Below are 17,489 nucleotides of genomic sequence, written 5' to 3'. Positions count from 1 at the left end.
TCCTGACACACAGTGTGAGGAAGCCACTGCATGGCAAGGGAGGAGGAGCACTTCAGCCCCACTACTGCAGAAATACATGGCTTCCTCCATTTGCTCCTAGCTGAGAACACAGCAGGCAAGACAAGCAGTACTGATTCCACAGCAAGATCACACTCTTATCCCATGCTCATTATGTCCACACCCTGATCTATGTGCTATTGCTGCCTGTGCTGCCTTTTGACTGGAAATGGCACACCAGCAGGCTTTCCGTGGAACAGAAGCACACTTCAAAGCTCACTTGCCTTTCTTCTTGCCTGTGTATTCAGTTTTGGAAGATGAGAAGGTGATGACAGTGCTTGGTAGGAAAGATGCTGTGGACCACTGTGACAGGTGCTTTGAAGTAACTGCCATTTTGTGGCAGCTGCTAGTATATAGCAAGGTGAGGGTTCCTTGAGGGATTTCCAACTGGGCAGTGTGCAAGGGATCTCAGAAAGGAGAGAGACAGAGTTTTTGCTGTCAAACTGCTGTCACTGGAATGTATCGTGTCCAAGCAAAGTATTTATGTGTGCTTCTTTGGGAGAAAAGAGGTGATTTCCTGCAGAATATTAAACACCTTTCCACTATCTGAGGAAGAATACTGAATGTTACAGTATTAGCTCCTTCCCATTACACAGTATTTAGGGACTTGAATGGATTTGACTACCATGAGAAAATAAAATTCTGAAGATACTCAAATCTATTTCAAAATTATGCACCTAAACTTTAATGATTGCTTGTCCAAGCTTTGCTTTTTTTTTTCTGAAAAAAAAAGACTCGTACCAGAGAAAAAAATCAGTCTTCTATCTTGAAACCAGAAAATGGATCATTTACAAAAAGTCCAAGAAACTCCTCCAACTGCTTTTCCTTCTTGATCTAAACTATTACCCTAGAAGAGTGCCCTGCATTACGCATTTTTGTGACCACAAGTATTCTTCATAAAACAACAATAAAGTGCACGCTGTTATAATGCCATAACGGACAGCCAGGTAGTCCATCCCATCAGTCCATCCCAGAAAAGCTAGGCTAGGCTAGGCTAGGCTCTGCTTCCTTCCTCCAACCTCTCTCCCTGTGCTGTAGCCTGTTTCCCTCCTGGCACCAGTATACTCCTATCCGAGGAAGTACACAGTTGTTTGGGTGTCCTACAAAGTTTCATCAGCAACTTGGAAGTTGGACTCTTCTGACTGTATAGATTGTCCTAATCATGCAGCAAGGAATAAGCATTTTAACTCATCTGAGAAATTTAAATGGCCTTTAAACTTACTGATTTCCCAGGAAAAGCTTATTTTTGTTTTTGTTTTTCAAATGGGAAGTCTGAGGGAAGCTAAAAAAGAAACTTTGCAACCAATGCTGTGTAAGTGACATGGCCATGTTTTTTCAGTCATTTCCATAAACTTGCTTTTAATGTCAAGATGATGTAATTTCAAAAGCTGCATCTTGGATCTGTATCCAGCATCCACTAAGTTCATAATGGATTTGATAATGAAGGCACAGGCTCACGTTTTTGACTGGCAAAGGACAGCAAACACGATCAATATGCATTACTGACACAAATGCACAAGCAACAATAAAGCTAGTGTCAAAAATTCTCAGCATTTTCCGTTTTGCTACACTCTTTTTGGCCATCTGCCTGTTTTTCACCTCAAAATAAAATAAAATAAAATAAAATACAATGGAGTTAACTTTAAACACAGGTTTGCCTACACATACATGTTAGTGAAAGAATTTTATCATCTGTTGCTGTACTTTCTGAGGGTCCCAAATGATGGTATTCACCTCTTCAAATGCCAGCAAATGGAAAATCACTTCAGTAGTAGTAGCAGCTGACATGGTCCCTCAACTTTGCAAATGGCTTACATCACATTAAAAACAATAGCTTTACTTCTTCCTATTTCTTTGATTACTATTGCTTGGTATTGCAATTCAATTTCATCACAGGTGAACAAAGAAAAAGCCATAGAAAAAATTAAGTTACCTTCTTAAGTTCCTAGGCCATTCATTCAGCATGCATGGAGTTTAAACTGGCAAATAATTTCAACAAGGTCTTTTTTGTTTAAATTACATGCCAAGAAGAAGATTCTGAGTGTCTTTCTTATCAAATGACCTCACCAAATGCTTTCTTAATAAATTCATAAAATACAATTTTAAAATACTCACCTTGCAACACAACTTTTGTTGCAAGCAATGGCAGCTACCCTGGGGAAAAAACCGAACCCCACAGAATCTGGAATTAAGGAAGTGGCACCTAAAATTGCCTCTCTTATTTTTTTTTTTTAATCTCTAATTTATATTCCAAACAATTCCTCCCCTCACCTGCTCCCAACCAAAATGTGGTTTGGTTTACATGATACTAAGTTTTTAATTAAAAAAATCTGGCTGACTTTACATGGGCAATACTGCCAAGGACCAGACTGTATCAAGGAATGCAGCAGATAGTCAGCTGAATAGCATACCACTTTACAACTCTACAAGCCTAAAACAGCAAAAAAACCTTGGAAATGCATCACCATATCCAAAATGATTTAAAGGTTTTAAGAGTGAAATCAAGTTCTTTGATAGTGTTGCACACATATTTAAACTGGAGTTGTGCTGGTTAATGTGTTTCATCTATATTGGATGTACCATACATAATGCTAACTGCAGGGGTTTTATACTTTTCGGTAGGATTGAAAGAGGTGAGATTTAGTTCAATCTCATGGCAATTCTCTGATAAAGTACCCTCGCTGTGTGAATCATTGATTGTATTAAATGGTTGGCAATCCAGGGCAAATAAACCGCCCATGTGGAAAATTTGGCTCAGGACCCCAAAATACATGGTTGGCAAAAAGATAAAAAAATCCTTTCCCCCAACTCTTTTGAACAACTGACCTCCAACACTTATCTGCAACCAAACAGTGGATAGATAATTCATTTCCATGCTATTACATCGAAGTATAACTACCAGAAACATTAAACTATCAGTATCAGCTGAAATTTATCCAGTTAATTCACTCTGCATAAGAGAAATTATTACAACACATCTAAAGGGATAGTTAAAGCTTACAGCTCAGAATTTTCCTTTTTTTTTTTGCATTAATATTTTTTTGTGTTTTGTTTTTGTTTCTTCTATGTTACCAGCTGTGATTTCAGGTTAATGATTTCCAAGCAGATTTGAAAGGAAGCCTGAAGACTTCTTCTTTTCCTGTGATTCTGCTTCTTGGCTTTGTGAAAGTCCCAACTCTTTCTCAATCTGCTCAAGCTCAGACTGGTCAAGCAGTTCAAAATCATCAGCTTCCTCTGTGTCTGTCTCCTCGCTCAAACTGGGCGCTGCATGTGAGGGAGCTTGCTGCGCAGACTGCAACTGGTCTTTGATGGCAGCAGACACCGCAGCTGCGATGACATCCCCAGCAATTCCACTCATTAAATTCAAGGTTTGGTCACTGGTCAAAGGCAAGGAGAGCCCCGCAGTGGACGGTCTGTCTTTACTCTGTCTGGAAGCATGATCCACCTTGTAGTACGTGTGTTCCTTTTTTTGTTTCTGCTGGATGGGCATACCGATGCTGGAGTCATCGTCGTCATTTGTTCCGGCACCATTCTCTAAAGAAGGAAATTCTGACAGATCTCTAGCAAATGCTTCTTCATGATCACTAGGTCGGTCAAAATCTATTACAGGGTTAACAGAAGGAAACAGTGTTAGCAAATGCAAAAGGTCTTCCCAAAAAGCAGCCAAATGTAAAAATGCTGAAAGTGTTCCTTTGAATACATTTACTAATGTCTTAAATCTCACATCACAAATCACCTGGTATCAACCTAACACAGGAAGTTATGTGAGCAAAATATCTTTCTTAAGTGGTATCTAGCTGTACATGAAACAACCCATATAAATCTTTACCACAGATAGTTCTAAATATACCAACCACATAGTCCTAAGATTTATAAGGTGACAACAGGTCTCTCGACTCTTTTTCTTCACAATGTATGTAAATAAGAAATATTACAAGCTTTTAATATACTTGTAGAATAAAAAAAAAAGTTTATCTGTGTAAATAAAGATATAAAACCAATGTAAAGGCTCAATTGATAACTTTTTATTTCTTGGCCAATGCTTGTAATAAATAGGAAATGGGAAATGGAAACTCTACATGTGACCAGGACTGTTTCGTGTTTTCAAGTGAGTAAAAAGCAGAATGTAAACAAAAAAAAATATTATACTTAAATAGCTGCATTAATGGCATGGTATTTGTGATTAAAAATGTGTAAAACGTAAGCTACAGTACATGGCCTGTGGAAGAGCCCTAAATGAGCATAAGGGAATACTCTGATCTAGTATTTGAATGAGAAGGTAAAGAATAATCACTTTGAACTTACTTTCTATGAAAACAAGCAATAGGAGCATTCATAAGGGCTAAGGAACCGAATCCTACAAATGTCTCATGTCATTTTCTCCACTTTCTTTAGGAAAAACAGGCTGGGAAGGTGAGGAGGAAGGGTTATGCTGTACGCAGAGTTCACAGAGCTTTCAGAGGAGATGAGCCAGTCCTTGGATGCATCCCGTCTGGTCTTGCCCTTGTGTGTATGTCCCATTTGCTGAAATGCTCCATGGGGGAGAAGAGTGGATGTTGTTTATTTTTCTCTTAGTAAGGCCTCTAACACAGTTTCTCACATTATCCTTACAGCCAAATTGGTGAGCAAAGTGGGTAAGTGAACAGTAAAGGAGAGTGCCAAGGTCAAACAGCTGTGATCAGTGATACAGGGTACAACTGGAGGCCAGTTATTAGCGGTGTCTTTCAAAGCTACTGAAATCACCACTGTTCAATGTATGTTAATGACACAGATGACAGGATGGAGTGCACTCTCAGCAAGTTCATGGGCAGAAAGGAACTGCTGTAGGGTAGGTGTCTGACATTCTGGAGGGCAGGGTGCCCTCATGGGGACCACAAATGGCTGGCAAAATGAACAGGCTGAAAAGAAACATCATGAAATTCAACACAAGCAAATGTGAAGTCCTGCGTCTGGGATGGAATAACCTGTGCAGCAGTACAGGCTGGGGCAATGAGACAAAAAGAAGCTTTCAAGAAAAAGATCCGTGGACGGCAATTCAGTGGCATGACCTCAAAGAAAGGAAGGCCAACCACAGACTGAGCTCTCCTAAAAAAAATGAAGTAAAAAAGTCAATGGAAGTAATTTCCCCCTTCTCTTCAGCACCTGAGAGCACACATTTGGAATACTTCATCCAGTTTTGACCTCTCTAGTACAAGACAGACAACGAAGGACTGGAGTGAGTCACTCAGAAGGCCAGCACAATTACTAGGGTGCTGGAGAACAGGAAGTATGAGGAGATACTGAGAAAATCGGCTTGTTTGGCCTTAAGAGAAGGTGGAAAGGGAGGATCACATACCTGTCTTTAACTACTGAATGGGAAGATAAAGAGAAGATAGGGCCTGACACTTCTTAAAGGTGCACAGTGGAAGGAGGTGAGTAAATTTACACAAGCTAGAACATGGGAAATTTTTGATCATAAGCAAACTTTTTCATCATGAGGGTGAGCAAATACTGGAAAAGGCTGTCCAGGCAGGTTGCTCAATCTCTACCACTGGGGGTGGCTGAAGTTTCAAACTGGTCACAGCCCTGAACGACTTCATGAAGTTGAGCCTGCTTTGAATAAGAGGTTAAATGAGATGAACGACAACGGCTCACTCCAACTTCTGATTCTGTGATCATATAAAGCTACCTATATACAACTTGAAATATTAACAAAATAAAAGTATGAATTTTGTCTGTATGATGTCATTAAGTAATATCACCTTACTTTTGATTTACAGTGAACTTTTTCTAGGAGAAAAGAAATGCAAAACAAGCAGAGTAACAAATCCAGGTACACAGACAAGATTACACCAAACTACTGATGTCCTTAAATTCAGGCAAAGTGCTCATTGAAAGCTTGGTTTGTAAAAAGAACTTAAAGATCTGTTCAAGATCAAGACAAGTGCTTGAGGATCTTTTCCTAGTCTTAGTCTTCACACTTAATTTAGCCTTATTGCTGGCTGTCTTCATTAGCATTCTAATAACAAAACCTAATAATACTTTCTTTAATTGGCTGTTGAGCAGTTCAAAGCATTACTTTTTCTTCCTCAGCTTTTAGTTGCATAGCTCACCCACAAAAGCTTTGGTACTAAATTAAAAGGTTTACTTGCTTGAAAGCATTGGTGGGAGAGCTGAATCTGGCAGTTACTCAATATGCCTGGTTTACCCACCACTACTTACTTATTTAGAAAGATTTCTTATACATCACTTATACATCAACTTCCTGACGTGCTTTATTACTTTTAAGATGAGGACAGTTCTTACACAAGATGTATCCAAAATTATATAAAACACTGGAATTAATGTTAAATTCATTGTACAGGAAAACAAACAAACAAAAACCAGCTACCCCAAAAACTTGTCCTCAAACTCTCTAATAATTTTCAGGTAACTTACATGACCGCAACTCATTGATGAAATAGATGAAGCCATTACATACCATCAGATGTGTCTGTCTGTGGAGAATACCCTTCAGATAAGTTAAAGGTCCCATTATCAGTCCAAGATACTTCCGATATATCTGTGTCAGACACTGACAGCTCTTTGGCAACAACTGCAGGATTAACCTACACAAAATAAAAGGCCCATACATGGCATTCTTATACAAAAAAATAAAAAATCACACTACAGGGAGCCAGTGCTTAGGCACTGAAAAAGAAGTCTCTTTCATGTCATAGCAATACAAATTGCCTCCTATTTAAGTTTAGTTGCAGAAATATGAAAATAAGAGTAGAATACAATACTTAGAAGTGAAGCATTCCCCTTGTAATAACCTATAGCTGTATTATACTAAAGCACAGAAAATTCCAGTTATTCATTCTGAAATTCCTACTGTAAAGAAAGCAGACTGAGCCTGCAAATACAAAATACACATATAAATTAGCTAAATAAAAAATCATTATCCTTTATGAATTTATCCAACAACATTAAATTATGTCAGCTACAAATTTTTAGCCCATGGGATAGAATTTATTATTTTTTAGAACACAATTTTTTTCACAATAAGTTCAAAGTGACCACTGTCAAAGTCAGGCTCTAATGACTATTGATCCAATACTGCCTAAGAATTCCTATAAACCTGAGCTTTTTTATACCAGCCAGTGTTCTGACTATAATGGAAAATACTTTGCCATACAGTTATTTAGAATATTAAGACAGAAATGAGATATTATATTACTGTGTTCTCATACATATTTAGAAAGATATTTATAGGCAATATACTGAGTTGTACTATCTCTGAATTGATCAGACAAGTGATACAAAAGTATCTGACAAATTATTCAGGTTTTCTACAAATGTTTCCCTTTATATTTTGATAAAAATTAACTGCAATTTCACTGTTGCAAATAAAAATAGCCAACTTTGCTATTAAATTCTAGTTTAATCATTCTACAGCCAATACAAAGTAAACAGTGTCTTAGTTTAGTAGGCCAAGGAAACCATTACCTTGAAGGCCAGAAGTCACAAAAGTTTAAGTTAAATAGTATAAGCCTAAAGATGGAGACCATGAATCACTTTTAAAGCATACTGCTTAGTTCAGGAACACAGCCTCCTGGGCAGGTTAAAAGTCTTCCACAGAAGAACAGAGACAGTAGTCTAGATACTTTCCATTATCTATATAGATTTCTAAAAGCAAGACAGGGCTGACTGAAAAAAAGTCACCTTAGGACACAGAGCTGATATGTCTAATTCACTGTCATCTTCTGTGGGTTTTGTTTTTGCTGTTTCTGAAAGAAAAGAAAAATATTTTTTATCCTACTCATAACAATGGACTTCCAGGTTCAGTGTGTGCTCTCTGTCACACAGCTTGCGCAGTACTGTAAACTTTCACCTGTTGATACAGTGCATCATTCACGTAATACGCTACTAAGGTGAGGGAAATGAGGCTGAGAGGCTAGATATTTATCAAAATGCATGGTGCAGCAGCCAAAGCAGGAGATAGGATATTGCTCTGAAATACATTCTAACGATTTATTTACTTGTATTGTACTTACTTCAGAAGTCTCTGTTGCGTGTTAATGCAATTTTCTATATAATTGCATGTAACTGTCATTCACAAACCCCTTCTTCTTTGCACCCATCTACCATGCATTCACATTTCTATGCAAATATGCATACAAAACATCCTCTGAGGTCTGGTAAAATGTTGTTCCTTACAGGTTAAAGGACACTCCATCTGAGAAAAGCCTCATGAATATTTTAAACCAATATAACCTGAAAAACACAGTCATATTATTCCTGGTTGCTTATTTTTGCAACTTTCTGTTTCCTCTGTTGTGCCATTACAAGGATTTATGAATCCATGTGGTGAACCCAAGTGGGAAAGCAGAGTCAGGAACTTGTCTGGGCTAAATTAAACTGGAGGGTGAGAGGCAGAAAAGAACAAACCTAACCTCAACCATTTTCCCAGTGCTGGCTTATGAAACTCATGAAACAATACCCTGATCTCTCTCTGCTAGTTTCACTTAAAAGTAGAACAAAGTGAGTAATACACAAAAGAAAATTTTCAATGCATTAGTCCTTATTTCAATAACTACTGCATTACATGTAAGAGAAGACGAAAAAGCAGATGGTTCCTCTCACTGTGTCTAGGAACAGAATACTGTGATAAATGGTTACAAGAAATGCATGTTTTAAAGCAGAGGTGAAATCTACTGATGTAATACTAATTAAATAGGGTAGGCTACCTGCAAGTAATGTGACTACCCTACAAAGGTTTGATTACCAAAGCTGTAGAACACATAAAAAGCAAACTAAAGGTAACATTGTTCATGTAAGTATTTTTCTTGAAACAGCTTTAACAATTAAAATCTCAAAGTTTCCAATGTTACAAAGATTTCAGGCAAGATAGCTGGGAGTTTGTTTTAAACTGATTTCTTCCCCTGCTAACTAAAAATGTTGATTAATTTGTAGCTACTGTCTTACAGCAATTCTTAAATGGCTTTTGAGTATCTGAGGAAGAAAAATTCTTGTTGCTGTTTGAAGTGAAAACAAGGTGGATTTAGATACTGGAATAGAGTTCAGTCTCTGAAAAAGAATTCTGCTATGTACTTATTTTGTGTTCTTGAGTGAATCTCTCTCCTGGGTACATTTACTGTAGCTAAACAGAGACAAGCATTGCCATACTTACGGCAAGTATTCTTCTCTAAAAACCTAAAAGCAGTACATTTAATCAAGTATGAAGGGAACCATCAGTCTTGTCTTGTTTCCTTCAATTAAATAGCATCTTTTTACCATACCCAAAGATCCAACATACATTATTACTCTGCATAAAGCTAAGAACAGTAGCCAGGTCCAATATTGCAGGAAATACCTCTACAATTGGCTTCACAGAACAAACCAAACTGTCTGCAAGGTGAATAAAATCTTCTCTGAATACGGAAATACATTACTTTAAACTAAACTTAATTACTCACCAGATCTCTCTTTTTGCCTCTGGTTGATATATTCCACTATTCCAAAATCTAGTTTCATCAGAACAGTCTTAATTTTGTTGTACACTTTCTGTCCAAATTCATTGCACTTAAGGAAGGGACATAAAAAGGCACACAATACTGTGATAAAAATGAAGATAGAGAGAATAATTGTATTGAAATATTGCTTTATGTGAAGTTACTCAATAAAGCTTAAACAATGCATTTATATACATAAACTACTAATTTTACATAATATCATTAGCTTTACATAAAAATGCACTGTTAAATACTGTTCTGTTTTCAGCTGGGATAGTTACTTTTCTTCCTTAGTAACTGGTGCAGTGCTGTGTTTTGGCTTCAGTCTGAGAACAATGCTGACAACACACTGCTGTTTTAGTTGTTGCTCAGTAGCACTTACCCTGATCAAGGGCTTTTCAGTCTCTCGTGCTCTGCCAGTGACTCTATCCCAGCTGAAACCAGGACAAAGGACCATGTGAGACAAACTGTTAATGTCCAGTCCGGTTTCTAGGAGTCACTATGGCTCGCTGCAGAACATACCACTGTATTCATATCAATGGACACATTTTTTACTTCCTTATTAAGGCCCAGTTTATGATCACTGTAACATTTAGCATTATCTCGAGTTAGTCTGATTTTGGTATCTCTACCTGAGAAACATGACTATGTAATATGCCAGAATCAAGATGCTGAAAAAACTTCTAACCTGAGTTCCATATGACAAAAAGCGCTTGTCAGAACCTACATATGTATGTATATGTATCGCAGAACCATAGAATAGTTTGAGCTGGAACTGACCTTAAAGCTCATCCAGTTCCAACCCCCCTGCCATGGGCAGGGACATCTTCCACTAGACCAGGTTGCTCAAATGTGGCCTTGAAATGTTGCCAGGGATGGGGCATCTACCACCTTTCTGGGCAACCTGTTCCAGTGTTTCACTACCCTCATCATAAAAAACGTCTTCCTTGTATCTAGTCTGAATCTCCCCTCTTAGTTTAATGCCATTCCCCCTTGTCCTGTCACAACAGACTCAGCTAAGAAGTCTGTCCCTATCTTTCTTATAAGCCCCTTTAAGTCTTGAAAGGCTGCAGTAAGATCTCCTTGGAGCCTTCTCTTCATGCTGAACAATCCCAACTCTCAGTCTTTCCTCATAGAAGGGGAGCTCCAGCTCTCTGATCAACTTCATGGCCCTCTGGCTTGCTCCAACAGGTCCATGTCCTTCTCATACTAGGGATCCCAGAGGTGTTGCCCCAACCAAGATGAAGGACCTTACACTTGGCTTATTGAACCTCATGAGGTTCACATGGGCTCAGTTCTTGAGCTTGTCCAGGTCCCTCTGGATGGCATCCTGTCCCTCAGGTGTGTCAACTGCACCACTCAGCTTGGTGTCATCTGCAAACTTGCACATGTGTGTAAATATAAATAAATAAATACTCCCTATACAGAGACCAAATAATGAACAAACCACGTACATACATGATAATTGAAAGAGAGATTCTACTTACGCAGGACATAGGAGAGGACAACTCCAGGAATGTAACTTCCCAAGACAGTGAAAAATGTACATACACTGCAGACCAGTAGGCAAAACTGGCAAAAACATTAAAATTGGCTATTAACACTTCTACTGCTTAAATCTTTAGATAATTTTGCAAAAGAAAAATGTTGCATGCTAAATGAGATCTAGAATGTAGTGGAAAATTGAAGGTTTTGTTGGCTTTGGTTTGGTTTTTTATATTAGGAAATCTTTAACACTTCTGGTGTAAATAAGCACCAGACAGTTAATTTCGGCTAATTAGGATGTACCCTCTCTCCTGTTATAAAAATATGCTATTTTTACTCATTTACTATTAAGATTTAACAAGCTCATGGTTTTTGCTGAAATTACTAAAATTACTTCACTTTCATTACACAAAAAAAACCTCGCTGAACAGCAGATACGCAGGAAAAAATCCAAATCACTAATTCAATTATTGCAATGAATGCATGCTGGATGCTTACAAAAGCAAAAAAATCTTTCTTGCAAATACGCATCTCTCCCCTGTTGTGTTGCTTAAAGAAACTGTTTTATGTGTTGGCGAGAACTCTTTTGATGCTTTTTGGCTACTCTAGCATCCCTGTTTACAACAAGACTGAGCTGAATTTTCTGTGTAAAACCTGGGATTTGGCCTCTGCTGTGACTAAGACATACAGTGTGTCTTCCAAACTGCACAATGCTGAGTACAGAATTGATCTGTCGAAAGTTTTCAGAAAGAATCAATTTGCTTTTGGAGCTGAACTGCAATAAAATGGTTAATTCTCCAGCTCAGTCTTTCCAGTAAAAACCAAACAAACCCACCAACTATACCTGTATAGAAGAAAAATTATCACAATTAAATATGAGAAATTCTCATCTATCATGTAACACTTGTGCAGGTATTCCTGAAGATTAGTTATTTGGGAAAATGTATATCTAGGAACTGTACATTTTTTTGGTTATGTTTTGGGGTTTTTTCCCAAGTTGTTATTAAATTGTGATGTTTTAAAAGTTCCTTTCCATGGAATGACTGGTGAGGTTCCAACAGCTGTAAAGGGTGAGACTGTACTGATATAAACTTCACTGTGAGCACCGTCACTCACTGACAACCTATCTGTGATCTCCATAGAAAAAATTAGCAGAAACTCATAACTGAATGTATCATAATGTGGTTTGGTTTTGGTTTTCTTTTAATTTTTCTCACATTTTTATTAAGTAATATTGAACATTTAATATTACTTGGGAGTGCTTACCTTGCCAGGGTTTTGTTCCTTGAAGTGGGACATTTCTTGAAGAAATACAAATAAATTCATCAGTGCTTCTGAAATGCACTGATTTATCCTGGGTCTGTAGTCTTGCCTGGAATTGATGACTTTCCAGCTGAGTAAAACAGAAAAATACCCAACAGCTTTGGTTATAGCTCACATGAAAGTTGAAACTGGTTGAAAACAACATGTTGTAAAGCTATAGCCTTCAGCAATCTAATGGCTACTGCTATGCTACATAAACCTGTGCTTGTTTCCACATATTTTATATTGGGCTAATTTGATCTTTTTGAATATTAAGAAAGTATCTGTTCAGTAGTAGCAATGCTCAGTCCATATAAGCAATTATGGAAGAAATTACTGCTTATTCATTCTGGCAATATGAAAATACTGAGTTCAAGGCACAGTCATCACCTAAATTAAGCAACTGAAGCCCAAACTTGTTTCCTAATATTATTTTTCCTTTAAAAAAAAATAAATGTGCTTTTCCTTTTCTAATTTTTGTCCTGTTCTGCAAACTACGATGACCCATAAGAGGTTGTTACCTAACTTCAAAAAAAAAGAAATTGCTTTTGAAGTCTTGATGTCTATATTAATTTCCTTACTGAACTTTTATTTCTCTATTGTATTGAAAAGACTGTTTCTAAAGCTTAGCTTATGATCAGTCAGGCCTTTTAATACAATTAAAAAACCCCTGTACTGAAGAATTTCCTGAAAACCATGAGAAAACACATGTATCTAAGTTGGGTCTGATCAGCTTAGACAATAACCAGTTCAAATTATTGTATCATGCACCTTTTTAGAGCAGACAAAGCATCTACAACAAAGATGTTTTACAAAACAAAAAATGAAAGGAAAAACATACACAGGCCAGTCAATGTCAAATCAAACTGGTACATGGCATGGATGTACCACCATGCAATTACTGAGCAACTGAAGTAAGTTCTGCACTAGTTTTACCATCTTCCACATAGTTCCCTGCTCAGTACACAGAACTTTGATCCCAGTGAATGCAAGTAAGCCATAAACAATCCCACAGTCATTTTATTTGGATACATAATCCATCAAATGTCCAATGCATCATGACATTGATAGCAAACATTTTGTCATAGGCAGATCAAATTACAGGATAAATCAAAAATGGTATTATGAAAAGAATGAATGTACAAGGGTCAGTGTGCAGCAATAAGGACGTATACATAGATCAAACTGCCAATTCATATTTCCAAATAATGACTCTGCTCTTTAGCTACTAAAACACACAAGGCCCTGACAGCAGTTGTGAGAAGACAAATGCCCTTGAGATAGCTCCCTGGGGCAACTTCAGTGTTAGCAAGCATCAGTAAGTGACTGATGGGACTTTTGCTGTTCAAACTTTACCCTGGATGAACTTAGTGTTCAAAAATAATATTTAAACATTTGGTTTAATATCAGGAATAACAAGATACAATTTATTCTTTTTTAGTGAAGGTAAGACAAAAAAAAAAGAAAAAAGAAAAAGCATCTATCCTCACTTGTAAATATACCTGCAGCTTCCACATTAGTATCTGTTCCACAACAGATTGCTTAGTCATTTTTATTTGCACACAATGTAAAAATCAAAAGCCATCATGAGCATTTGGACTTTTTTCAGTTGAAAGCTGGTTAGAACATTGCTTTTGTCTACCTTCTCTACTAAGGACACATGCACAACCTAGCTTTGCTATGTTGTATTGTAATTTATTACCTGTGATGTAATGTTCATCCTTACTAACTAGGTGCGATGTTTTATGACATGAACTTGTAAAATGTCTCATTTTTTGACATAAAAAAAAGTGTACAGTACAGTAATGTTTTTATACAGGCATGAGTTGACAGTACACTTGCACCGAGAACTGCAACGCAGATCTTTCTAACAAGACCGACTAGTTTGTTTACACAGACCAAGGAGATACCAGTTGAAGGAAAACCAGATTTGAAATCTGGGAATTATATCTTTGAAAGTTACATCTATAATTCCACTGGACTACAAGAAGATATATTGATTTCTCCTAAAAGGATAAGCTTCTGACTTGCTTCTCTTTGTAGGGCTGGGGCTGTGTGCAGATTCTGCACAGAAAGGGAAGTGATCTATCAAATGGTTAACATGCAAGATATACTAACATAGCACCGAAGCGGTGGTTATCAAAAGGTTCAAGCGGCCTAAATTAGGCAGAAGCTTTGATCAATGAATCATGATACAAGTAAAAAAAAATGCAGCCCACATTGCTTATTATAACATCAAACAAAAAGTTTGGGATTACATTATTACTGCAGGTTTCTGGTAACAGGTTACCAGCAAAACTAGGCAAATGGCAAGGAATTATATATAGTAATGTCTCTACCACTTCACTTTATTTCCCAGTTAAAACAAAACAAAATAAAACAAAAAACCCCAACAAACTATGTATAAATTTTGAGTTATATAAACCCCCCAAAATACCTGTTCTATTATACAAACTATGATAAAAGGAGAAAGCAAACTCTGAATTTCAAATTCAATATCTTGGCAAAAAGAACACCGAACTTAAGTTCTCGTTAAAATTTCTTTAAAACTAGCATTTCAGTCAAACTCCAGACATTATGTCTGACATCCAATTCAGCAAGGTCTAAAGCCACTTTTTCTCCCAGTTGTAAATCTTTGCTCTCATTTCTCCTGAATACACAGGGTAAGAGGATTTTGGGTTTCTGTTGAATTATACACTTTGGTCAACTGCTGACCACATTTAAACTTGTGAATTTTTAGATACTTATATTTAATCCAGAAATAAGTGGTCTTTCATATACAAGAGACCCGTTTTTATTCTACATTGGAAATGTTAAATACCTTCTTTCCTCTTGCACTGCAGACATATTGACTACTTGTATGCAGCTTTCCTAACATAATGAAGGTTAACTACCTTCTCTTCTTTTCAGATACACAGTCTTCATTTTTGCAAAAAGTCAGGAATAATTATGGTCAAAAATGTCGAGTTATACATCTTAAACACACATGGAGAAACCTCATCTTTTATGCGTATAACTACTGTACAGCAATACAGCAACTTCACCACAAGGTGGTGACACAGCAACAGTGGTATTAGAGCGAGGTTTGGGAGCCATTTCATATAGAACATAAATAGCACGCATGAGGGATTCATATTCGAACTACCGTATACATAGTGGAGTGCAGAACATGACTTACAGAAAACCTAGTACTTCTGCTAGTGTGAAACTGATTCAAGTTAAAACCCCAAATTGTTGCTGTATTCCTGATTTTATTACATTACAGTATTTGTAGTACCACAGTAGTGTTATTTCCTTTTACACTATATTCAGCGTGAGGGTTCTCCTTTCCCTCCTTCAAGGAGAAACCATAAACAATTTAAAATAGTGTATCTGAAATTCATAGGATGAGAGTCTCATCTCTTGACTAGGTGACTTTTGAAAGTCAGAGAAAATGCAACATGTTTTCCAGCCACCTATGGCACTAAGTGCAGTTACTTGCCTCTGATAAGGGATGTAAAATAAAACCATTAAATAACTCATGGAGAACACTGCAGGTACACAGCAGGAGGAATTAGCAATGTTACACAGAACTTTCTGTCTACCTCCCATCCACAACAGCAATTTAAATTTCCATCCCCTCTGATAATTAGCAGACTGAGAAAAGTAGTATACAAGGGTTTTGTCTTAAGAAAAATGAAATTATTATGGATAGGCCACTCTCCTTAAACACTGCTTCTAGATTTTGAAAACCATTTGCAGCATTAATATGTATTTTAAGAGTTGCCTGTTTATTCTAGTGTTGAAAACTACTATTATGACAGTCTTCTGAATTACAAAATCCTTTTACTAACTCCTACCCTTTATTTAAAATTGTTGACAACCAAAGTGGAACTTCATGGAAGCACGAAAAGAAAACAGGTAAGCCCGGTGCCTGCTATCATAACAGAGCTTAGAAATACATAAGACAAATGTAGATTGCTAGCTTACTAACTTTAATTTAATAGCAAAAATGAGGGGGCAATGCAGGAGATGAAAGCATAAACTACAACAAAAAATGCAAACTACTTTCGTATACACTAACCACCAATATAAAAAGGAGATACAAGGCAGCACACTGGGATGACTCATAACAATTGAGGAAAACATGCAAGTTATGCAGAAAAATGGCACATCTGCAGGGAAAGTTCTCTGGAGCTGCTTCTCTTGGCTGTTAGTAATGCCTTACTTTGCAAACCTGAAAAGATGTTGAAAACATAAGCTGCAGTGCAGATAAGATGTACTGCTAAAGGTTTAGTTCAGTGGTCCATATATAGTGCATTGACAAAGAAGCAGCCAAGCAAGAAAGGTGAATGGTACAGGTGAAGTTTGTTTCAAGACATTACAAACTCACTATTAATCTTGCTTTGCAAAAGAATACTCAGAAGATTCTTATAGGCAACAAGACAACATGAGACACCTTTATCAGTTCTACTTACACACTTTTCTATGGAACAGGGCCTATTCTGAAACCTTATTCTGATCTTGGACTACTAACGGTATAAGAAAGTCAGCTAGCTAATCTTCAGTGCGACAATCAGATGCATATGCTGCCATTTCTTGTTCACACCTCTCAACATCTACCAGCCCCAGTAACATCTGTCCCTCCTGTCCCTGTTCCCAGAGCCCACTTGAAAGGCAGTGTTACCCTGGGGCCAGAGGGTTGGAACAACGGAGCAGCAGTGAGGCTCCTGGTGAAGGAGGAGTGAGAAAGAAGGGAGGTACAAAGTATAGTTGCTTGTACACAAAGACAGAAAAGTTATATCATGCCCTTTGAAAAACAGATATAAACATTAAATCTGTTTTAGATCAAAAGCTAACAGACACATAACAGTGCATATTCCAGACAAATTAATTCTTCCATGATCCCATTTAAAGACAAAAAGGAAAAAAGATACATTAAGTGATGTAGATAATGAATGTGGAGCTCATGACTGTGACACAAAAACCCACTTCAGAATAGTATTAGTGGAGTTACTTACAGTACCTTAATAAGTGGCTTAAATATGAGCCCTGTACTTTCTGCAGAAACAGCTTTGGGGACTCTTGTTCAGGTGCTCCTTTGAGGATATAAGCCATCAGCTCTCTCTGAACACTTTCAAAGGTTTTTGTGCATAATTTAGAAAGAATAAGGTTTCATGCTCCCATCACTTC

General features: G+C 37.3%; 1 protein-coding gene across 4 annotated transcripts in view; it reads right to left on the bottom strand.

The window, feature by feature from the left end:
* Window positions 1–3,067: 3,067 nt before the first annotated feature.
* The window catches only part of RETREG1 (reticulophagy regulator 1), a 59,059-nt gene continuing 44,637 nt past the window's right edge, over window positions 3,068–17,489 (bottom strand). For all 4 annotated transcript variants that reach the window (XM_061346705.1, XM_061346706.1, XM_061346707.1 and 1 more), the window contains 6 exons: window positions 12,282–12,408; window positions 11,018–11,102; window positions 9,495–9,632; window positions 7,741–7,805; window positions 6,518–6,644; window positions 3,068–3,657 (listed from right to left, as the gene is read on the bottom strand). In XM_061346705.1, coding sequence (XP_061202689.1) covers window positions 3,146–3,657; window positions 6,518–6,644; window positions 7,741–7,805; window positions 9,495–9,632; window positions 11,018–11,102; window positions 12,282–12,408 — 1,054 coding nt within the window. In that variant the 3' untranslated portion in view covers window positions 3,068–3,145. The remainder of the gene's footprint in view (window positions 3,658–6,517; window positions 6,645–7,740; window positions 7,806–9,494; window positions 9,633–11,017; window positions 11,103–12,281; window positions 12,409–17,489) is intronic.

Source organism: Neopsephotus bourkii, unplaced genomic scaffold (assembly GCF_033783945.1).
Source record: "Neopsephotus bourkii isolate Nb327-2 ecotype Australia unplaced genomic scaffold, CSIRO-AGI_Nbou_v1 NB_272, whole genome shotgun sequence".
Lineage (NCBI taxonomy): Eukaryota > Metazoa > Chordata > Aves > Psittaciformes > Psittacidae > Neopsephotus > Neopsephotus bourkii.
This window is presented reverse-complemented; position numbering and strand designations above follow the sequence as displayed.